The 25,249-nt window shown below is 47.8% G+C and overlaps 1 protein-coding gene across 1 annotated transcript; it reads left to right on the top strand.

The window, feature by feature from the left end:
- Positions 1-542: 542 nt before the first annotated feature.
- Positions 543-24,873, top strand: LOC148517810 (very long chain fatty acid elongase 4-like). Its single transcript, XM_088478179.1, has 8 exons — positions 543-754; positions 1,291-1,357; positions 2,558-2,745; positions 5,367-5,447; positions 14,985-15,041; positions 21,156-21,270; positions 22,651-22,778; positions 24,446-24,873. Exons 2-8 carry the CDS (start codon positions 1,300-1,302, stop codon positions 24,614-24,616), a joined length of 798 nt encoding a protein of 265 aa, XP_088334305.1. The 5' UTR covers positions 543-754; positions 1,291-1,299; the 3' UTR covers positions 24,617-24,873.
- The last annotated feature ends 376 nt before the right edge of the window (positions 24,874-25,249 follow it).

The raw sequence follows: 25,249 nt of genomic DNA, 5'->3' as shown, positions 1-25,249 counted from the left end.
CGTTGGGCTCCCGGCGTATGTCTAGTGATAGTGGGTTATCAGTGAGAATTTCCTGCTCTATTTACAGACATAGGGGTATATTTACTAAGCCTTGGATGGAGATAAAGTGAATGGAAATACCAACCAACCAGCTCCTAATTGTCATTTTTCAAAAGCCTTAGCCTGGGGTCAGACTAAGCATTTGGAGAATTCATTAATTACTGTGAATGTATTCATAAGATGACAGTTCTGGGGTTTCGGTCACCCAAGCCACCCCCTAAAAAAAAAAAAAAAAAAGTGTCCTTTGACACATTCTCAGCGTGTGCTTCACTAACATGTACTTGTATCATGCATGGTGGAGGTGGGCTAACACTGCTGTACAACATGATACAATAACACGTGCTGCATGGAGGCACTGCGGGTGTTATATAACCAGGTGCTGGTAACACACAGCCAGGATTGTGCTCCAGCTACAACACCCCTCCGGCTAATTACTATTACAGGGTTAAACAGAGGGGAGGGGAGTACAAGGCATGCCCTCTCCACCCTGGCTTGTTGTGTAATGAATACTCCATTCACAGCCTGCTGAGAGGACAGACACTGTCACACAGAGACATCCCATAGAGTGCAGAGACTGTGAGAGACAGACACACCAGGAGGGAGAGGGTGAGAGAGAGGGATGGTCGGTGTTCTTCTCAGTACAGTATCCCGGGAGTAGTCACTAAGTTACTGTACACCTGGACCGAGCACTGCAGAGCAAACTTCCAGCTAGACGGTTAGTATGCAGAGCGTGCAGAGCCACTTACTCTGAATCAGCACTTTACATACAACCAGTAAATGAATGACCGAAACTTAGGCTCTGTTACCCATCATCAGGTGATATAAGGCTGGTGTGTATGTGTGTGTGTATATATATATATATATATATATATATATATATATATATATTGTCCTCTATGGCTGTTCTTCATAGCTCTGGGCAGTCCATGCTGATACATGTTGTGCTTCTGTCGCACGAGAGAGAGGAGAATATCAGAAACCCCTCTATGGAATACACAGAAGACTGGCTTGTGACCTGATGGCAGGGCACTGTACATTGTATTAGTATCAGGCAGGTGTATATAGCAGCGCTGTGTAAATGTCACATAACCATTAGATGTCACCACTAGGATTTATATTCGTGACTATTTGTACCTGTTTATCTGCTTAGTGTGAGCTATTCCTGGCTGCAGTGATTATTCCCCTATGACCCTGCAACACCCCAGGGTCACCCAATACCTGAGAGGTCCCTGACAGTCCCTTGTGTTACAGGTGTACAGGATGGGCTCCACGTGGGAGAGAATGCAGGATTTCTACACCTGGGCTCTGGAAAATGGAGGTACAGTAATAACACAGTGACAGCCAGGTGACACAGACAATAGGGATTTCTGAAACATGTCTATCGCTCCCACTGCAGGACGATGCAGAGATGTTTCCAAGCTCCCTACTGTCTATCACTCCCACTGCCGGGGGGCAGACTGTAGGGTGTTCCGAGAAATGTGGGGGATGTATCAAGCAGTGTACCAATCAGCTTAGAGGTAGCATTTATCAAGTGCATTCTATAAAATGATAGGTAGACGTTGATTGGTTGCTATGGGCAACTTCTCCATTTGTCCAATACTCCACTTGTTGCACTGCATGATACATCTGCCCCCCCCCCCCCATAGAGCATACTTACCGACTCCAAATGGCAGGGGGCATGGTCCTGCATCTCGTCATCGTGGTTCCACCCCCCAGGCTGTCCAAAGCCGCTATTTGAAGCATTTTACTATGGAGGATGGGGCATGAGTGACACAATTCAACACAAAACGCGTCTTCCAGCTCGCCAGTCACCATCTTCAGTCAAGTGGGCGGTATCAGGAGATGGGTGAACTCTTTCAGGAGGCCGGGAAAGCCCCCCCACCAATTTCTGGACTCTCCCGGACCTTCCGGGACAGTTGGCAAGTATGTCACAATGCATCCTCCCCTCCCACTGATGGGTGACACAAGCAGTAGGGATCTCTGAGAGGTATCGGCCCCTCCCACTGCAGGGTGACACAAGCATTCGGGAACTCTGAGCGGTATCGGCCCCTCCCACTGATGGGTGACACAAGCATTAGGGAACTCTGAGCGGTATTAGCCCCTCCCACTGCAGGGTGACACAAGAAGTAGGGAACTCTGAGCGGTATTAGCCCCTCCCACTGATGGGTGACACAAGAAGTAGGGAACTCTGAGCGGTATTAGCCCCTCCCACTGATGGGTGACACAAGAAGTAGGGATCTCTGAGTGGTATCGGCCCCTCCCACTGATGGGTGACACAAGCAGTAGGGAACTCTGAGCGGTATCGGCCCCTCCCACTGATGGGTGACAGCATTAGGGAACTCTGAGCGGTATCGGCCCCTCCCACTGATGGGTGACACAAGAAGTAGTGAACTCTGAGCGGTATTAGCCCCTCCCACTGATGGGTGACTCAATGGATAAAAGAAATGGGTTGTGGTTAACTTGTTTGTGCTTTTCATTATCTCTCCATGTTCTCTCCCTGTCATCTCCGTGTTTGCAGACCGTCGCACAGATCCCTGGCTCCTAGTGTACACCCCAGTCCCTGTCATCCTGATCTTTGCTATCTACCTCCTTATTGTGGCCCTGGGGCCCCGCCTGATGGAGGGAAGAGAAGCCTTCACACTGCGCTCAGTGCTACTAGTCTATAACCTGTCTCTGGTTGGCCTGTCTGTCTATATGTTCTATGAGGTAAATCTGTGCTGTGCCGCTCGTCCTATCTGACCGCTATATAGTGGGGCTGATGTAGAGATGGCCGCTACCAACGTTCTTATGGATTATTGCCTGTGTAGTTTGAGGGGCACTTTGTGCTTAGAGAGGTGGAGTGTTCAATGGAGGGGGGCGTGCAAGCGTTGGGCAAGTACAATAGGGCGTGCTCAGGAAACTGCGCCCCATACAGATTGCTCACACACATGGGGCACCTGCCAGGAGGCGGTGCTCTGGCGGGCAAATAACCCCTGGCGCAACATAATAATGATGACAGCTGGCGGCTGCTTCTGATTGGCTGGGTGCGTCTTGATCTCTACCACTGAAACTATTATACTATTCTTAGCGTGGCTGCTGCAGTCTATTCATATTATTTATTTGATATTTGCCTTCGGACTGCGGCAGGAATGCAGATTTGCCATTATATATTTATTTGCTTTATAGGGGAAAACAACAGATTTATATATATAATTCAGCATTTGCACTTATTTAAAATGTATTTTGCATGCTAAATGTCACCTATTCATTAATAACGCTATCCAAACACAGACAGTTAATCATAGTTCTGTCTATGGTGTTTCCATAAAGTCCTAAATTGTGGATAAATTGTGTAGTGTAACTGTAAACATTTACTACTGACCAACATCTGGTGGTGTAACCCAGGCACATATACTACTGTCCTCTCCTGGTGTAACCCAGGCACATATACTACTGTCCTCTCCTGGTGTAACCCAGGCACATATACTACTGTTCTCTCCTGGTGTAACCCAGGCATATATACTACTGTTCTCTTCAGGTGTAACCCAGGCACATATACTACTGTTCTCTCCTGGTGTAACCCAGGCACATATACTACTGTCCTCTCCTGGTGTAACCCAGGCACATATACTACTGTCCTCTCCTGGTGTAACCCAGGCACATACACTACTGTTCTCTCCTGGTGTAACCAAGGCACATATACTACTGTTCTCTCCTGGTGTAACCCAGGCACATATACTACTGTTCTCTCCTGGTGTAACCTAGGCACATATACTACTGTTCTCTCTCGGTGTAACCCAGGCACATATACTACTGTCCTCTCCTGGTGTAACCCAGGCACATATACTACTGTTCTCTCCTGGTGTAACCCAGGCACATATACTACTGTTCTCTCCTGGTGTAACCCAGGCGCATACACTACTGTTCTCTCCTGGTGTAACCCAGGTACATACACTACTGTTCTCTCCTGGTGTAACCCAGGTACATACACTACTGTTCTCTCCTGGTGTAACTGCTGTTCTCTCCTGGTGTAACCCAGGTACATACACTGCTGTTCTCTCCTGGTGTAACCCAGGCACATATACTACTGTTCTCTCCTGGTGTAACCCAGGCACATATACTACTGTTCTCTCCTGGTGTAACCCAGGTACATACACTGCTGTTCTCTCCTGGTGTAACCCAGGCACATATACTACTGTTTTCTCCTGGTGTAACCCAGGCACATATACTACTGTTCTCTCCTGGTGTAACCCAGGCGCATACACTACTGTTCTCTCCTGGTGTAACCCAGGCGCATACACTACTGTTCTCTCCTGGTGTAACCCAGGCGCATACACTACTGTTCTCTCCTGGTGTAACTCAGGCCCATACACTACTGTTCTCTCCTGGCGTAACCCAGGCGCACATACTACTGTTCTCTCCTGGCGTAATATTGGCGCATACACTACTGTTCTCTCCTGGTGTAACCCAGGCACATATACTACTGTTCTCTCCTGGTGTAACCCAGGCACATATACTACTGTTCTCTCCTGGTGTAACCCAGGTACATATACTATTGTTCTCTCCTGGTGTAACCCATATATACTACTGTTCTCTCCTGGCGTAACCCAGGCGCACATACTACTGTTCTCTCCTGGTATAACCCAGGCACATATACTACTGTTCTCTCCTGGTCTAACCCAGGCACATATACTACTGTTCTCTCCTGGTGTAACCCAGGCACATACACTACTGTTCTCTCCTGGTGTAACCCAGGCACATATACTACTGTCCTCTCCTGGTGTAACCCAGGCACATATACCACTGTTCTCTCCTGGTATAACCCAGGCACATATACTACTGTTCTCTCCTGGCGTAATATTGGTGCATATACTACTGTTCTCTCCTGGTGTAAAACTGGTGCATATGTGACCCTGAAAGCTCCTGAATGGCATTTTACGGCTGCATTGTTAATAGAAACTGCAAACATCTCTACCTCAGCCCCAATGTGTCCTAATCTTCACTGATTTACTATATTTCCCTCCTGTTTTTGTATTATGATCTGACATTAATCACCCCGGGCCTCTGTACTTAGCCTTCCTATCCTGTGTCCTAATATACACTCACTCTACACTCATCTCCTGTTTATTGTATTCTGTCCTCAGCCTCTGTGCTATGTACCACTTCTCTACATGAACACTCTACTATCTGCACTAGGCGATCTGACTGACCTGAGCCATCTCACACCATCTGCTCTGAGCCTCCATATCCTCCTCCCCTTCATCTCCTATTCCCCTCCCTTCTGCGCCTCACACCTGGACCTTCTCTCCTACATGTAACTGATTCTAATATTGTTCTGACCATTCCAGTTCCTGGTGACCTCCGTGCAGGCGGGATACAGCTATCTATGCCAACCCGTGGACTACAGTAACAGTGAGCTGGGCCTGAGGGTGAGTGAGACTTGTATTGTGGTAATATAGGCCGGTGTGGATGCGTGTAGCCCGTCCCGCTGGACACGTACTAAATGAACCAGTGCTGTACTGTTTCCTCAGCAAAATCATCAGGGGCACCGGAAAGGTTTCACGGAAGGTCTTCAGCTCAGGAGACCAGTAGGAGCATAGGAGGAGGTAGTGTGCCAGGTCAGGAAGAACTAGCACTGGATTCTGTATGACACATGTATGTAGCCATCGCAAGGCACCACGGAGTTCAGGTGTCCCTTTCACCTGCCCGGAGAGGCGAGGCAGCCATCAACATGGGAGTCTAGGCTGGTTCTTTTGAATTTTGGGATCTCTTGCGGGAGAGTAGACCAGCTCCCTGGATCCCGTCCATTTCCCCAGTGAATTCGGCAGTTCATGGGCCCGATTTTAAGTTATTTTCTGGGAGTTGAGCTATTCTCGCTCAGCCCCCTCCACTGCTCAATCTCTGAATCGTGGCTGTTGCGTAGGGCCACGGCAGTCTGTTTACTACCTTATTCTAATCCAGAATTCACATCCATGTGCCTGCATATGGAAGTCCATCGAAACAGGCGTCCTACCATTGTCCGTACTTGGGGCCTGATTCAGAGCCGCTCGTAAGCGGCCGCTCGTTCGCTCCGAGCGATGTTCGCACATCTGCGCATGTGTATGGGATGTAATGCGCATGCGCCAACCAGTCAGTGCGGTCGGAAATCGTGTGCTCGCAAAATAGTGAATGCCTGCTAATTTGAGTGACAGGATTAGGCGTTTGTGGGTGGTAACAGGGGAAGGTGCTTGAAAACGGGGAGTGGAGATCAGAACGTAGGCGTGCCAAACGGTCAAAACGGGCGTTTTAAGGGTGTGCATAATTAACAAAGCAGCGTCATCGACCACATCACTTGGTTGTCTTTTAGCCTGAACTGCTCGCAGTGATTGCGGTAGGAAAATGCTACCACAAGAAATGCGAGCAGTTCATACGCCGTTCGATGTACTCGATTAATCTAATAAATAGCGGAGATGACGTATGATGCGAGCGGCCATGGGGCGTCTTTACAAAATAGCGAGCGCATGTTTCGTTCGCTCGCTCAGACATAGAGGCGTCAACAGACCGCAAAGAGCGAGCGCTCAATTTAAATAGCCAGCCCCTTTTTTCAGAATGAGCGAGCGCAAATAGCGTCCGGCTCTGAATCAGGCCCTCGGTTCCATGCAGTTACGTGGTCGCTGCCTGTTAAAGCACGGAAATGCCCACATCTCTGGAAGAGGTCTCCGTTGATGAACGGATGAATCCATATGCACTTGCAAACTCCATCCTTGTGTATACGCCTTGTCCGATGCATGTACAGTCAGCGATTTCTTTCTACGGCGCGTCCGTATTTCCCTGGCAGTGCCTCAGTAACATTTCCTAGTAGATTGACCGACTGCATACTGCTTCAGCCCGCAAAATGGCTGCCTCCACTGGACTTCACTGACAGAGTGCAGTTGGTTGGCTGTGTAAAATATCTTGGGGCCTGCTCACCATTCTTAGGAGATGTAACTGCTAACTAGAAGTGCGACTATTGCCCTTCTTCAGAGATGCACTGAACATGTATAGTTTATAGAGAGAGAGAGAGCTGGAGTGACAATGGTGTCTTTTTTTTTTTCCCCCGTTCTGTGGTGTAATTTGGGTATATCCCAGGAGAAGCTCGCGCAGAAGAAAAAGGATCAGAGAAGGTCTGGGTGGAACACTTGAGGCCAAATTCTGACAGCGACTCATGCAGAACTCTGTGCTCACATGTGGAGTTGGGCTGCAGCACAATTTGGAAACTGTCCGTCGCCTCTAACTTGAAGATCATTTATTTTCTTAATTTTTAAAGGCCGTTGTTCCTCTTGCTATATTTTTGCCCTATTGTGTTGTCCTCATCCCCTGCTCGTCCGCTATTTACCCAGCTAGAGCATAAACAAAACCTTCAAAATTGTTCCACGCGATATTCATCTTGTAACTTCATGCGTTTTGCCAGTGGAATTTGGCTCTAAGTGTACCCAGTCCCAACCCCATTACACAGTACTGAAAGATTGTATCACCTTCATATTCCCAATGTACCGTACACAGAAATGGGATAAAATGATGAAACAAAGGCAGACTGACACCATTGGCTCAGGCGGCCTGTGCCATGATGTGGCCATAAAGCGGCCTCCAACTGCACCTTCAGAGATGTATTAAACGGATGCACCTGTAAATTAAAACAGTTGTGTAAGCCCAACCATTGATCTAGTTTGTTTATTGGGGAAGTATTCCAAGAACAAGTAATTTCTTCTTCGGGGTCCATGGGGTCCACAGCTATTACGTTGGGGTACATGGATGTATCCAGGCACCAAACAGTAAATACAAGCTCTCGGCTTCCAGGATGTAGCAGGTCCTCCCCCATATACCCCACCCCTGGCTACAGGCAGCCAGTTCTTCTGTTTGGTGCGAGAAGGTACTGCACTGACAGTGGGACTGCTGGAGCAGTCCCAGAGACAATTTTTTTTTTTTTTCTCCTAGCAGGCGGCACGTGCTGTGGATCAGCTGAGCGTCTGATGAGACGGGCGGTCGTCTGCTCCATCTACCCCCGCTGGCGCCGCAACACTGGTTTGAGGCCGGTGATTTCGGTAGGGGCACAAGGCCCTGGACCGCAAACGGGATGCAGGTAAGTGTGGTTGCGGCGGCCGCTGATGCCGGAGCCACGTGGCGGTCCGTCCTCTGGCGTGGAGACTGGCCGGAGGACTGCTGTAGTGAGGAGCCAGGGCAGTCTGCCTCCTACACTAGACCACCGGGACTTGATGTTCCTGACAACTGGGGGAGCTAATGGCGGCAGCCATGTCAGTGGGCCGGGTGGATCCACACTGCATAGGGGAGGTTTGCTCTCCCCGGGGGCCCCTCCCCCAACCCTCACTCCGGCCCTTCCAGGTTTTCGTGTCTGGGTTGCTCCTCCCAGCCTCCAGCTACTTGGATCAGCCAGAGACCACTCCTGGGTGCTCTCCATGGCTGTTAACTCAGGAGGTTGGGTCAGTCTCCCTGTATGCCTCTCCCACGGTGACTGGTCATACAGAGCTCCATATGCTACTAGGCTTTAGGCTGTTCATAGTACACTGGGAGTTTAGATTGCATAGGGTCTGATAAAGGGTATTTATATACATATAACCTTTAACCTATCACTGCTGTTTCTCCCTATAACCCTTTACTGCTGGTGTGTGGGGTGGTTAGGGGGAAAACATTGTCACATGTGTACTCAGTTCTGTTGCATAAATAATTATGTCTAAGGAATCTGAAAGACAGGTGGCAGAGGCCCCTCTGCTGGTATCTTGTATGGCCTGTAAAGCGGGTTTGTCCCCTCAGGATTTTATACAAAATGGTCTGTGTGCTTACTGTTTTAGGGAGTCACCACAGCAATCAGACTTACCAGCCTCGGACAGGAGCCCCCTTGGGCTTCTTTTTCCCAGATCATGGCACAGGTGGCGGAACGATTGGCTGTTCCAGCGGCCCCAGTGATGAGAGATCCTCAGCCGCTGCAACCAACTATGTTTATGCCCCCTATGCTGCCATCCTGGATGGATATGTATGCGCATGCGGGTCAGGTTATGCCTTCGTCTTCGGTGGCCTTTCAGCAGCAGCTACAAACAGCCAGATCAATGCAGCCAAAACCAGAAGGCGTTCGGCCGCACGTGTAGGCCAGGACACGGACTCAGATACGTCCTCTGAGGAGGTTGAGGAGGTGCATGTGTTCCCTCGGGATTCTCTTTCGGGAGAAGAAGGGGATCATTTTCCGGTAGCTGATGTCCCTTTTAAATTAGGGCAGTCAAAGCAGTGTTGAACATTGATGAGGAAGAACCTCTGCAAAGAAAGGCGCCTGTATTTAAGCACCAGAGAGTGGTGAAGGCAGAGTTTCCCAGATCAGAGCACTTGTCAGAGCTCTTGGAGAAAGCATGGAAAGTTCCGGATAAAAAATTCGATTTTACCAGAAAGGTTGCGGCTTTATACCCGTTTCCTTCGGAACAGTGTACTAAGTGGCAAGTTCCGCCGTCGGTGGACGCACATGTGGTACATCTGGTGGGGAGTGCCACATTGCCCATACCGTCTGCATCTTCTCTTAAAAATCCCATGGATAGGAGATTTGATGGCTGTCTTAAGGCAGTTTTCTCAATCTCAGGAGCAGCCACTCGCCCAGCAATGGCTACAGCTTGGGTTGCCAAAGCCATCAAAGAATGGATGAAAACTTTGGCGGAATCCCTGCCAGAATTGTCTAAGGAGCAGCTGGAGATTGTCTCCTATGTCAAGGAGGCTTCATCCTATTTAGGAGAGGCAGCTTTGGATGCTGGGATATTATCCGCCAGAGCATTGGCTGCCTCTGTTGTGGCACGCAGAGCCCTGTGGTTAAGGGATTGGAAGGCGGATGCCGGGTCTAAGAAGGCCTTGGAATCCCTTCCATTTGCGGGAGGCATCCTTTTTGGCACGGAGCTGGACAAAATTGTGGCTACGGTGGCAGCTTCTAAAACAGCTAGGTTACCTTCAGCATCTGTTACCAGGCCGAAGGGATCATCCTTTCGGCCGCAGGGGAAGGTCAGAGGTCAACCCTCAGCTAGAGCCAGCTCTAGCAGAAAACCAATACCAAAAAAACTCTGGCAGAATAAACGTCCGGTCTCCAGGTCCCAGGGTAAGTCTGTGGCCTGACAAGGCGGGCCTCCTCCTGGGGGATCCCGGGGTAGGAGGCCGACTTCTTCGGTATTCAGACACCTGGCATCTCACGACAACAGATGCCTGGGTTTGGGAAGTGGTCTCCCAAAGTTACGCTCTGACATTCTGGAGAAGTCCCCCCCCCAAAGGTTCTTTACCATAGCCCAGCCAATGGGTTCGGTGAAGGCTTTGGCCCTACAATAGGCTATTCAGTCCCTGCTGAGGGCAGATGTGATCATCCAGGTGCCAAGGAATCAGTTACGGAAGGGATTTTATTCCAACCTATTCCTGGTTCAGAAACCAAATGGGTCCTACCAGCCCATTCTAAACTTAAAGGGACTCAACACATTTATTCAGGTGCCCAGGTTTCATATGGAGACACGGCGATCAATTGTATTGGCTATGGAACCGGGGGACTTGATGGTATCCCTGGATATCAAGGATGCTTATCTGCATATAGCAATTGCGCCATCCCACCAGCAGTTTCTGCGGTTTGCAGTGGGGCAGGATCACTTCAGGTTTCAAACACTGCCATTCAGTTTATCCACGGCTCCTCGGGTATTTACCAAGGTGATGGCAGTAATAATAGCATGTCTCAGGCGCCAGGGCGTCAGAATTCTGCCATACCTGGACAATCTCCTGTTATTAGGGCAGTCTCCACAGGAGTTGCTGTATCATCTCGAGTTGACGATCTCCTGTTTACACAGGCACGGTTGGATCATAAACTGGAAGAAGTCATCACTCCAGCTAGTGCAACAGTTGGTACATTTGGGGGCATGCCTGGACTCCGTGGGGCAGAGAGTGTATCTGCCGGAGGACAAGATTGCAGCCCTGCAGTTGCGGATACGCGATTTGCTTCACAACAGACGAGTGTCAGTACACTTGGCAATGCGGGTGCTGGGGTTGATGGTGTCCACCTTCAGCATGGTGGAATATGCCCCATTTCACTCCCTCTTACTCTGGAATGGGGAGTACCAATCAATAAGATCTCAGAGGATCCACCTCTCACCAGAGGTGCGGTTGTCCCTGTCATGGTGGTTGCGGTCAGGCCATCTCAACCAGGCCATTTTGGATATTGGAATGGGCATTCCTAATGACCGATGCCAGTCTTCGCGGCTGGGGAGCGGTGACAGGTCAGCACACTTTTCAAGGAAAATGGACAGAGGCAGAGAGTCGTCTATCCATAAATGTCCTGGAACTGAGTGCAGTATTCAGAGCATTGATGCAAGCTCAGGGGATACTACACGGCAAACCTGTGCAAGTACAATCCGACAATGTCACCACGGTGGTTTATCTCAATCGTCAAGGGGGCACTTGGAGTCGGGGGGGCCATGGCAGAAGTGTCAAAGATTTTGGTCTGGGCAGAGCGTCACCTTCCAGCAATATCAGCCGTGTTCATACCAGTCCTAAATTGGGAAGCGGACTTTCAGAGTCGGCAGGATATAGACGCGGGAGAGTGGGTATTTCAGAGCCTGGTAAACAGATGTGGTATTCCAGAGATAGACCTCATGGCCTCAAGGCACAACAACAGGTTGCCCGGGTACGGGTCCAGAACCAGGGATCCATTGGCCAAATTCACAGATGCTCTGACAGTAAGGTGGAATTTCGGGCTAGCGTATCTCTTCCCGCCTCTGGCTCTTCTTCAAAGGGTCATCAGGAAGGTCAAGCAGGAAAACAGTGTGGTGATACTGATAGCTACAGAAAAGAGAAAATAATGAGAGCGCTAGTCCAGCTGCTGGTTTGAAATCAAACAATTTATTATGTAAAAATACATTTTAAATTGCTATACAATGGTACGCAGTGAGAAACACACAAAAACAAATAAAAAGCCAAGTGGTTACTAGAATATCTATGCAATATTACATGGATCCGATAGAAGCATACATAAATACAAATGATGTAATGTGGTAAGAAACTGTAATATCCCAGTCTCAATAAATACAATGATTGCAGCTAAATCTGCACTTGATTAATAGCTCAAAGTCCAGTCACAGACTAAATACAAGCAGATAAGCAGGTTCAGGTTAGTAATGATGTTAGCAACAAAGCGTGACAGTTAGTGATGTCATTAAGACACAAGTCCGGTCAATAAAGATGTACTGTAAGGAATAAGCATGGAGATATATTACCATCCAGCAGCTCTCCTCATATCCAGAGACACTTGTGACGTGATAGTCCTTACCTCTACCCTATTCCAGGGGAAGACATTGGCTTTTTAGGAAGTATAAATGGTCCTGCACTGCAATCGTGTGTACGCTGGCACCTAGAAATAGGCGCTATCCACACCAGGCAGTCTGGGATGCTTGGGTCCAAGGCAAAGGGACCTCTGTGTTGATTCCACGGCACTCTAAGCCAACACGAGGCTGTGGTGTGTAGGAGACGCTGGGGATAGTGTGTTACGCCACTTCCGGGAATTCAGGAGCTTCCCGCTTCCGGTGTGCGTTCCACCTGCGTTCCACAAGTCACCTGACAAGTCACCTGATGCGTTTCTCCGCCCTATGACATGACGGTTTCATCTGAGGTTCCTTTTCTTCTTGCCATCGCTTCAGCCCAGAGGGTCTCTGACTTGGCAGCTCTGTCGGTCCGCTCTTTTTTTTTGATATTCCATCAGGATAGAGCGGTGCTGCGTACCAGAGCGGGATTCCATTGCTAAGGTGGTATCATGGTTTCATATAAATGAAGAAATTGTGGTTCCAGCATTTCAGGCTTCAGGTCTCTCTGTAGGTGAGGCTTCCTTGGATGTTCGTGGGTTGCGTATTTATGTGGATCGCACCAACAGCTTGAGGAAGTCCGATTTTCTCTTTGTTCTGTATACACTCAGGCCGGTTATATGGTGCCAGACTCAGTTACGGCACATTCGACTCGGTCAGTGGGACCTTCGTGGGCAGCCCGCTGGGGCGCCTCTGCAGAGAAATTGTGCAGGGCGGCCACATGGTCTTCTGTCCACACTTTTGTCAAGTACTATACATGTGACACATTCGCCTCTCAGGATGCATCCTTCAGGCGTAGGGTTCTCCTTTCTACTAAAACTCAGGAGCGTCCCCGCCCTTAGGGGTACTGCTTTGGTATATCCCCAACGTAATAGCTGTGGACCCCGAAGAAGAAAATAAGAGTTATGGTATAACATACCTTCGTTAACTCTCTTTCTTTGAGGTCCAAGAGGTCCCACCCTAGGGCTCCTGGTATTATTGGGTAGTTCTTTGTATCTCTGAGTGTTTTCCCTCTTCGGTGAGTGATTGGTCTAGAGAACATGGGATCTTCCTTCTTATCTTTTTGCCTTCTCCTGGTGGGCTTTATAACAAACTGACTGCCTGTAGCCAGGGGTGGGGTATATGGGGGAGGACCTGGTGCAGCCTGGGAGCTGAGAGCTTGTATTAACTGTTTGGTGCCTGGATACATCCATATGCCCCAACGTAATAGCTGTGGACCCCATGGACCTTGAAGAAAAAGAGTTAACGAAGGTATGTTATACCATAACTCTTATTTTTAGAGACCTATTCGTTATCGGGGGTCCCCCAATAATTAAGTATCCAAATCACCGTGAGTTGCATCTGTGAATACTAAAATACCAGAGCAATTCAATATTGCTTCTATGAGCCGGCTGCCCCAAGAAGCATCCATCTCCATGATAGTTACCACAGGTGGTTCCTCCGCTAATTACTACTGGCGGACATTGAGAGTGTTAGTGCGCATACATGACCTGAGTTCACTCATGTGCATTGGTAAAGCGAACACAGGGCTGAAGGGGGGTAGTGGTGTTCAATTTGATGACTCTTCGCAACACAGACCTCCTTCCCAGAGGAAGGAGCTGGGCTCCGGGATCCAATGGCATCTGAAGATGGTGAATTTACCCACAGGCGGTTTTTGGAGTTTGCTGAATACTAGGTGGTTTGTCTGCCTACTAATAGTGGATGGGCCCCTTTACTAAAAACATATGTTTTCCGCCTGTGTAACAGGGCAATTAGTGATCATGAAGAGGCCTCTTAATACCTGGCATAATCATGGCCAATTTGTAAGATGATATTGTCATTATTTTGTGGAAACAGAACCTGATACAGCAAAGATCGCAGTCGCTAATCGGCCAGTTGTTGCGTTCTGTGCATGCTTATGCATCGCAGTGCGCAAGCCGGCCACTGCAATCAGGACTGTGATGGCAGTAACTACGCAGACCCATTGCAGAGTGATTGACCGGAAGAACCGTTTGGGGGGTGGTGACGGGGGGTGGTCGGGGAAATGCAGGCTTGTCAGTGCGTTTGGACTCCATTGCATGGACGTACATAAATTAGCCTCTGCGATACCGTGCAAAGCCTGAGCTCCCACTGCGTGCAATGAAGTTAGCAATTTCTAAGTAAGGTCAGGGCTGCTGTAATTCTGCGCGAGGGACCGATGGTACCGATGGTTACGCTATTTAGCCAAGTGTTACGGATGTGGGCGTCCTTATGTTAGGTAGTGACGGCATTGCGATTGCAATCATTAGCAGCGATCGCAATAGCGGTCCTTACTGAATCAGGCCCACAGTTCCTCCAGCCAAGCATGATTGGAAAACCAAGCATTCTAAAGGGTCAAGAAATTAGGATACAATCTCCTCCTATGAGAAGACTCATCCTCTTAGTCGTGCACTGTAAGGATACGATGTACCTGACAAATTTTGCCCAGGCTGCATCCAGATGAAAGTGTCTACGTTACAGGAAGAGTACAATGAAATAACACTAATATAATGATGTATGCTGTAACTGATTGTGTTGTCTTCAGGAGAGTTTTTCTCCTGTTTGTGTGTCAGACAAGTCAGCAAGAAAACCGGCCAAGTCCATGTCTTCTCATCGAATGTATTGTGTCTCATGCAGATGGCCCAAGTCTGTTGGTGGTTCTTCTTTTCCAAGGTGATCGAGCTTGTAGACACGGTGAGTATGGAAAGTGACTTTATTTACCCCTTATTCTAATAATGACCCAAACCAGGTATATAATCCAAATACTGTCACAGAAAAAGCACCAAAACTATTGAGATAAAATAACCACTACAAAGTACGGTATTTACCAGGCAATTAATATAAATATCCCTTTTGGTCACTTGTCGGAGGCCAGAACCTGGAAGATTATTATTTTATTGTAAAACCCAGACAAGAATCTTCTGGTTGACTACTACTCACGGGTTCACTGAAGCATATAGTGACAGGTGCAGGGAGGTTTTCTTTGTCTTCCTCTTCCCTCACACTGCAGCAGAGAGGCACGAGGTCCCCACCCCAGACACCATAAATAAACACTTTAGCCATAAAGAGTTGTTTTCAATATAAATCATAATTCTCCTTTACAACCTCAAGAATTCACTTTTTATTGAATGACTTTGTTAAAGTTAAAACGTTTCACTTTTTCAGTGACAATTAAAACCATTTTTATTTAGTACAATTTCAAACAGGTTCTGTTTTTTTCTTAGAACAAAACACAATACTTTCGCAATTATTCTGTAAGACAATGTTCAAATATCTCAATACCTTTTCTACTAAATTATACTAAACTGTGAACCTTCTTACTATAAACTAGCGGTCTATTATATAGATACTAATATCCTAGTTACTCAATTATATTACTCTACCTTTAAAAATTCTATTAACTTATTTTAAGTCTACTGCAGTTTAACATTCTTAACCTATGATTCAACAAAATCTCACTTGTTTTGTCAGTCTATGGCCATTTGCTCGGTGCTGCACTTTTATCAGAATGTGCTGGTATGTTTCTCTTAGACCCAGGTCTCCATAAAGCTGGGAGATTTGCAGTTTTCATGGGAGGATTTCAAGGGGAATGTCTTGTGTGGTAACTTCTTTGAGTAGGTAATATGACAAGTAAAATCCATTCCTGTATTAGTGCCTAACACAGCCAAATTTCCAACTTATAGGCAACTATCCTCCAGTAATCAAGGTCTCTCATTGAGTTAGTTAATAGTGTTTTAATATTATGGGAAGACTATTTCCAGCTCTACAGCGTCTAAATCCATGGTTAATAATGTCTATAAGTAGTCTCGCTATTAATTCTGAAGACTTAAGGGGTGTCTGTAGTAAATCCCAATACTCTGTCAGAATTTGCTGCATCAGCACAGTTTATGACAGAATAGCAAAGTTCCCTTCAAATAATAAGTAGGAATATATTTTGTAAATTCTAAACCGTTTATAACTCTGTTTCTATCTGTCTACTTTGGAACTAGGCATTCAGTAACATATCAGATTTGTCTATACTGCAGGAGTGAAGAACGTTACTACAGTAACTGACTCATAGTTTGTGATGATGCAGAAGAAGTAGAGATCATTACACACCTGTGCCCCTGCACCCCAGCCCCTCTCAACACTTCATACTCTAAGTGCTTCTATGTTTTTATCGTGACAGCCTTCAGAGACCCCAACACAGGCCCCTAGTCCCTGATTGGCCAGGATTGCTGCCACTCACGGGGAAGGGAGGGCTCTTTGTGCAGGCCTCCCTCTCCTCTAGCTCTGGTCTGTTGATGCAGCCGAAATCATAAGCTGCTCTCCCGGACTCCTCGGCTCACTCCCCGACCAACTGTCACTCACTTCCAACTGCCACCTTACCAACTGACACTGCTAATGTGACGTGCTCAGAAGCTGCTGGGAATTGTGGTCTCTCTGAAGCTGTAGCGCAAAACACGGTGTCAGCTGTAATAACTTGCGTAGCATTACATTATTATTAATAGTAGTAGTATTACGATTAGTATTAGTATTTTAATCTGTCCGCCAACATTCGATCAACTTTACCACTCAATTGTGCCTAATACATAAATTGTTGAGCTCAGATTTTGGGCAGTGATTTCCTCTCTCCACCAACCACCCCCATCTCCCAGTCAACTCTCAGGGTGAAAACAAAATCTCAGGGCATAGATGGGAGGACCCGTAAAGTGCGCTGTGCGTACTTTTCTAGAGCGCGCATGGGTTGCTGACACATTGTGTAAATGCTCTGGTGGAATGTACAAGAGTCAGCAAAAATAAAATACACAGAGATATGAGGAAAAACTCTCATCCACATGGTTCTGTCACAGGTTATGTCAGCAGTAATGGACGGAGATGAACACTTCTCTCTCCTGTCTCTGTCATTCTATAACAGATATTGGCAGGAGTGTCAGCTGTACGTAAATACAAAATCTCTATTTTCTATCTGTTTCCACAGCTGAGCTCTAATTGTCACACAATAACACCCTCACTGTGTCTGTTATATGGATGTCTACTGTTACACAATATTCTGCTCTCAGGCCCTGATTCAGAGCTGCTCGCAAAAAGCGAGCGCTCGCTCTGAATCAGGGCAGAGGTTTTTTTTTTTTGAGCCGGCCTCCTGGCCGCTCGCTAAGCTGTGGGTGACCACCCACAGCTTTAGCGAGCGGCCAGGTGATGGTCGCGACCATCGGGCTTGCAACAGGACCCTTGTGGTAGGGTCTCGTCTGCCACAAGCCCCAGCCCAAGCCCCAGTGAGCTTCCTGCTCTAATAGAGCAGGAAGCTCACTACTGACATCACGAGTGATGTCAGTAGGGCCGCCCCCAAATAGCAAGCATTCCTTCGGGAACACAGTTTGGCCAGCCACCCCCCCTCCTCGCCTACAAAACGGGGCGAGCTGTCGATCAACATCGACAGCCGCCCTGTTTGTAGCTAGCCCCAGAGCGAGTGATTTTCTCACTCGCTGCGGGGCACGTGCATTGCGCACGCCGCGCGTGCGCAGTGCCCCACCATAGACCCGCTTGAGAGCGTGTCTGAATGAGGCCCTTTATGCGTTGCTGCTATTTGTACGTAACTTGGCTGCCAATTTTCACAAATACAGGAACGTGCTTTGAAGATTCATATTTTCTTTCATAACTATCTTGTGTATTCCAATCTCTTTGTTCATTCTGTGATACTACTAGTTATAGGGTAGAGGCAAATTTGTTCCACTTTGACCTGGCTACTTAGGGACAGGAGGACAAGGAGATTGGATGATTCTTGATGATTGTAACAATCGGATTGATTTCCTAAAACTGTGAAAAAGTGATTTCATTGAGTAACCAGCTAAAGGCCCCTACACCCTTGACAATATTTTGTATGATTTGGCCGCTTCCAACGCATCGGAACGACGAATCGTTCAAATCGTCAAGTGAGTACGCACTATGCGCGCTCCCGCGGCGTCGATTGTCACATCTTCAGATCTTTTGTACATGCAGGAAGATCTGTCAATCTCGTTAATAATTCCCCTCAGATTGTGCAGTGTGTACGCACTACCGAAAGACCAGGCGATATGGTTACATTACATAGTTAACGATCTAACCACCAAACGATCCAAGATAAATTGTTTGGTCGTTTGTTAGATTGCGCAGTCTGTATGCACTAGATCATTTGTCCTTTAATTCAAGGGAAATAGCTGACGACATCGCATCATTTGCAAGTCGTCTAGTGTGTACCTGGCGTAACTCTCCTGGGTCGCTGGAAGAAGGCTATAGTAAAAACAAAAAACGTCTGCGTGGCGGAATAATGGACTAGCAGATCTGTCCTCTGCTAAGGAATAATTTATCATGGGCCATATTTTTTTTTTATTATTATTATTTTAATATGTTTATTAGCGTTATACCAAACAAGATGCAATAGAAAAACAAACGTGAAGGGGGAGCACGAATAACACATACTAAATAAGTAACAAAAATATTGCTCCATCAAAACATACAATAGGCTGTACATCAAGCTGAAGAGCGCTATATACAGAGGCTAAAACAAAAAATGTATAACTCCCAAACACAGGAGCTCATTCAGAACTGCTCGCAAGCGGCCCAATGTTTGCGCACTGAGCATACACTGCGTCCGGCGTGTTCGAGCCCCGCTGATCGACTGAAGCTCAGTCGCTGCGGGGCTTGCAACAAGACGGGGAGGCTGTCGATGGTGAGTGACAGCTCGCCCCGTTTTGTGGGCGGGTAGGGGGGGTGGCTGGACAAAAGCAGGTGTTCCCTTAGGAACGCCTGGCGTTTGTTGGGCGGGCAAACTGACATCACTACTGATGTCATTAGCGGACTTCCTGCTCTATCAGAGCAGGGAGTCCACTCGGCCTTTCGGCAGCCTAGCCCCTACCGCAGGGTCTCGTCACAAGCCCGATGGTCACGATTATCGCGATGGTCTCCTGGCCGCTCGCACAAGCTGTGGGTGGTCTTGCACAGCTTTGCGAGCGGCCAGAGAAAAAAAATAAAATTAAAATAAAAAACGCCCACAGACCCAGCGAGCGGCCAGCGGCCGTGAGCGGGACTGAATCAGGACCACAGTTTTGAAAAGTTGCCCCCTAAGGGCCTGATTCAGCACGGAGCGCAAGATTGCAAATGCACGCAGATGGCCGATTTTCACGTACTGCGCATGCATCGCCGTGCGAGTGTGCGAACCCTTCACTGCGATCGGGAAAGTGATCGCAGTGAGTACGCAGACCCATGGCAGAGTGATTGACAGGAAGTACCGTTTGGGGTGTGACGGTGGGGGTGGTCGGCGAAACGCAGGTATGTCAATGCGTTTGAACACCGTTGCAGGGTCGTGCATAAATTAACCATTGCGTCGGCATACGCAGCCTGAGCTCTAGGTGCATATGCAGAAAGTTTAGTAAGCTCTGACCATGTGTAAGTGTGCTGGAGGCTCCGATGTTACCAGTGTTTTTGCAGACTTGCGAGGTATTACGGATGTGTATAAGGGAAATTGGGCTTCTTTATATTGTGCTGTAGCGGCATTGCGATCGCATTCATTAGCATATATTCGCAGCCACCCTGCATGCGTATTAGCAAAATAGCAATCCGTGCTAAGTCAGGCCCTAAGTAACAGGCATAATAATACTTTACTTCTAATACATAAAACGCAAAAAGAAAAGAGAGAGGACAAAAATACCGAACCAAATAAAAATAAAATATACACCCAGAACATCATAATAGATACTATGACAGTTTAAATGATACCTATATCCACTCTAAGAGGCATGCCTCCCACTCCCCAACCTGTAACAACCTCAGACCATAGTGCCCAGTAACAGGGACGTTTTAAAAAACTAGTGAGTCCGTGTGCAAGACCCATTAGCACCTCCTAGTGGCTGACAAAACTGGCAGGGGCAGATCGCTGATGTGACCTGGGCTGCAAATCTCCTCCTCATTAAATGCTTCTTCTGGCCTGCGGAAGGTGGGTGCTGAGTGGACAGCACAGAGCCCCTCATTGCTCGGAGGCCAGTGTTCACAGCACATCCTACACCCATTGTTAATACCCCACTGCCCGGTAAACATTGTCAGGGCATCACTGACCCATAGGACCAGATCAGGACAGTCGTCGGTAAAGGTACCAATCAAAAATGTTAAGAATCCTAATCTGGGAGTCCAAAGATTTAATATACAGTACATCTCCCATTTTTTTGTAAAATGAGACCTCTTTCTCAACAAGGGGCAGAGTAGTTTGTGCAATGAAGTACAAAAGTTATAATATAACAAACTTTTAACTGAGCCCAGAAAGGGGGGGGGATGCGCACCTTCCAATTCCGTAACAATAACGGTGGGATCACTAAACAACTCTCATGGGCTAGTTCCCAATTCAGGAATGGCCACAAAATAAAGCTAAGAAAGTACTTGATTAGAAGAAAATGAAACAAATAATTAATACAGCCCACGACCTTGTCCCAGAGCTGCCTAATTTTTTGAGACCTCCACATATTATGGGGAAAGGTGACATCTAGGAAATGACCTGATTCACATCGCACCATGTGCTTCCTCTGTCCCTCTGTAATATACTGTACATCCTGTGGATGGTCCAAACATGACCCTCCTGTAACTACGAGGAACGTGGGCCATATTTATACAATTAACTCTTTAATAAGCTTCTCGTCTCAGCCTCTGTCTTGCATGCTGGAAGTTATCGTTTGATAACTGCTGGTTAAGCTTTACAAATGCTCTTTCTGTTCCTGTCATTATTTGAGTAATATTGTATTCAGCACCAGTATTTGTAAAGCATGGGGGTTTTCCTTATATTCTCTTTTATTCCATCCTCAGATCTTTTTCATCATGCGGAAGAAGTTTAATCAGATCTCGTTCCTCCATGTTTATCACCACGCAACCATGATCTTCAACTGGTGGGCTGGGGTCAAATACGTTGCTGGAGGACAGGGTAATTATAGAACAATGGGCCTGATTCAGACCCACTCGCGAGCGGCTGTCCGCTCGCAAGTGGGTCGATGTTATGGACTGAGCATGCGCACGACGGAGGGAGCTCCGTCGTGCGCATGCGCCAGACACGACGAGCGAAGGAAAGTCCTTCGCTCGTTGTGTCCGATCAAAGGGAGCGTGCTGTCAATGTTGATTGACAGCACGCCCCCTTTGGTGGGCGTGCCGGGGGCGTGCCTCCCTGACGGGGGCGTTCCCACGGGAACGCCTCCCGTCAAAAGCCGGCCCACTGACATCACTAGTGATGTCAGTGGGAGTGATTTTGGCTCTGATAGAGCCAAAATCACTCCGGAGCTTGCGGTTGAAAACCTCAACCGCAGGCTCCGGCTCGCAATTTCGATGGTCGCGATGGTCTCGACCATCGCGGCCATCACAATGCACGCTCGTATAGCCTGTGGGTGGTGACCCACAGCTATACGAGCGTCCAGGAGGACGCTCCATGAAAATGGAGCCCGGCCCTCATTCAGAGCGTGCGCTCTGCTCAGAGCGTACGGCTCTGAATGAGGGCCAATATCCGTATTCCCCTAAGCTATCAACAATTTGCCCCCTTACCCACCTTTTACCTTGCACGGTAATAAGAACTTGGGGTCAAAGGAAATGACAGTATTATGATTTCTGTTAGCGTGCCATGTAGGCAAACCACCATCCACAGGCATCTATTACATGTATTCCCTATCTCTTACCTAGAGCTCCTATTTTTTTTCTTTAACAGAACACCAGACCCACCCAAAGCATCTCCCCATATCTAGAGACAAGACTTCTTATATAACCCCATCACCCATACACCAGACCCACCCAATGCATCTCCCCATATCTAGAGAAATGACTTTCTATATAACCCCTCACCCATACACAAGACCCACCCAATGCATCTCCCCATGTCTGGAGACAGGACTGTCTATATAACCCCATCACCCATACACCAGACCCACCCAATGCATCTCCCCATGTCTGGAGACATGACTGTCTTATATAACCCCTCACCCATACACCAGACCCACCCAATGCATCTCCCCATGTCTGGAGACATGACTGTCTTATATAACCCCTCACCCATACACCAGACCCACCCAATGCATCTCCCCATGTCTGGAGACATGACTGTCTTATATAACCCCTCACCCATACACCAGACCCACCCAATGCTTCTCCTCATGTCTGGAGACATGACTGTCTATACAACCCCTTACCCATACACAAGACCCACCCAATGCATCTCCCCATGTCTAGAGACAAGACTTCTTATATAACCCCATGACCCATACACCAGACCCACCCAATGAAGACATGACTGTCTATATAATTGTCCTCTTCTCTCCGGCAGCATTTTTCATTGGCATGCTGAATTCCTTTGTCCACATCTTCATGTACCTGTATTACGCTCTTGCTGTACTGGGGCCATCCGTGCAGAAATATCTCTGGTGGAAGCGTTACCTCACTATGCTACAACTGGTAACTATACATCTCCCGAGATTATATCTGTTACATCATAACTCTCCAAGACAATTCCTGAGATTACATCACACCGTTATGTCACACCGCCACACATTCTATTACACCGCCACGCATTCTATTACACCGCCACGCATTCTATTACACCGCCACGCATTCTATTACACCGCCACGCATTCTGTTACACCACCACGCATTCTATTACACCGCTACGCATTCTGTTACACCGCCATGCATTCTGTTACACCGCCACGCATTCTCTCACACCACCATGCATTCTGTGACACCACCACGCATTCTCTCACACAACCACGCATTCTGTGACACACCACGCATTCTCTCACACCACCACGCATTCTATTACACCACCACGCATTCTGTTACACCACCGTTCATTCTATCACACCACCACGCATTCTATTACACCACTACACATTCTGTGACACCACCACGCATTCTGTTACACCACCACGCATTCTGTTACACCACCACGCATTCTGTTACGCCGCCACGCATTCTATTACGCCGCCACGCATTCTATTACGCCGCCACGCATTCTATTACACCGCCACGCATTCTATTACACCGCCACGCATTCTGTTACACTGCCACTCATTCTGTTACACCGCCACGCATTCTGTTACACCGCCACGCATTCTGTTACACCGCCACGCATTCTCTCACACCACCATGCATTCTGTGACACCACCACGCATTCTCTCACACCACCACGCATTCTATTACACCACCACGCATTCTGTTACACCACCGTTCATTCTATCACACCACCGTTCATTCTATTACACCACTACACATTCTGTGACACCACCACGCATTCTGTTACACCACCACGCATTCTTTTACGCCGCCACGCATTCTATTACACCGCCACGCATTCTATTACACCGCCACGCATTCTGTTACACCGCCACGCATTCTCTCACACCGCCACGCATTCTCTCACACCACCACGCATTCTGTCACACCACCACGCATTCTGTCACACCACCACGCATTCTGTCACACCACCACGCATTCTGTCACACCACCACGCATTCTGTCACACCACCGCACATTCTGGTGTAACAGAATCGATATCATTGTCTGATCGTCCTACATGTACTGGATGATTGTTATCGAACATCCAGCACATGCACCGTTCCCCCAAATACTATAACGACCCTCGAGCAATGATTGAGGGTTCCTATAGTAACCAGGCTAACCTGGTCGATATCGAACAGGTTGGCCTGCATGCACGGGCGATGGGCGATATCGACCATCCGTGCCCGCGCATCTTTTGGTCATTTGAGGGGGCAAAAAAAATACTATTTAAACGTTATCGTTTAAATCTGACCATGTGTATGCACCTTTAACGCCATCACTTCACTACAACACAGCACCTCCGGGCCCTGTGCAACAACACCACTCACCCACTCTTAGCTATGGTCCTGGTCACCCTGCCAGATAGTATCACCGAGGAGCTGAGAGTGACTGAGCTGCTCCGGTGATATTTCTTTGTTATAATGTGGAGATAGAAAAAAAAAAGCAGCCCTATTATCACTTACTAGTAAATAGAGCCCTAAGTAACGTTCATAGTGCGTGGCAGAGCATTGAATCATTAACCATAAGCGACATTAACCGTGTGACCCGTCTCTGTATTCCCGCAGAGCCAATTTGTGGCTATCGCTCTCCACTCTGGCTACAACCTCTTCACAGACTGCCCATTCCCTGATGGGTTTAACGGAGCCGTCTTCTTCTACATCCTCACCCTCCTAATCCTCTTCCTCAACTTCTACTACCAGACCTACCTCCGCCGCGCCCACAGGAAGAAGCTGTGAGCAGTCAGGGGCCACAGGAAGAGAGTGTGCCTGGCACGCAGCCGCCTGGGGCCACGAAGGACAAATGTGGCAGAGGAAGTATCGCTATGTAACCCGGAGCCGCGCAGGGCCTGGGTATTACAGCAATGCTCTGTTCATGGGCCACACAGACCCTGGGTATGACAATCATCCAGCCTCGGTCTCTGTCTGTACTGACGAGTGACTCCGGTTACTGATATTTGCGCAGGACATCAGTCACTGTAACTGTACAGATAATAAATGTGTTTTTATATATGGTCAGTCTCTTCATATGCATAGATACATGTTACGTCTATGCGGCATGTACTGAAAGTTACATTCCAGCACACCAGCCTCTCCCTTAGGCTGGAACACAGGTATATATGTAAATGGTAATGTGGCTATGATGAAGAATATACAGTATACTTGTCAGTCCTGTAAGATTAACATGTAAATATTCAGCATCAGTAATTACATGCCTGGTACATAAAAGCCCAATGGTTGGGGTATTGGGGTCTGTAATTATATGAAACATCCACATAGAAGGTAGGGGTCTTATTTTGTACAGAACCATTTGTATGGCCAGAATGACTTGTTGTTTTCTTAAATCATATGTAGCGAAATGAACATGTGTAC

The sequence above is a fragment of the Taudactylus pleione genome, unplaced genomic scaffold (assembly GCF_031769625.1).
Source record: "Taudactylus pleione unplaced genomic scaffold, aTauple2 ptg000209l, whole genome shotgun sequence".
NCBI classification, from domain to species: Eukaryota; Metazoa; Chordata; class Amphibia; order Anura; family Myobatrachidae; genus Taudactylus; species Taudactylus pleione.
Note: the sequence above shows the minus strand (reverse complement) of the source record. Positions and strands in the feature narration are given on the sequence as shown.

Excerpts from the sequence above, each read along its gene's own strand:
- LOC148517810 (XM_088478179.1), top strand. The coding sequence starts at position 1,300 with ATGGGCTCCACGTGGGAGAGAATGCAGGATTTCTACACCTGGGCTCTG. Across the intron at positions 1,358-2,557 it reads CTGGGCTCTGGAAAATGGAG|ACCGTCGCACAGATCCCTGG; the intron begins GTACAGTAATAA and ends CCGTGTTTGCAG. Across the intron at positions 22,779-24,445 it reads ACCTCACTATGCTACAACTG|AGCCAATTTGTGGCTATCGC; the intron begins GTAACTATACAT and ends GTATTCCCGCAG.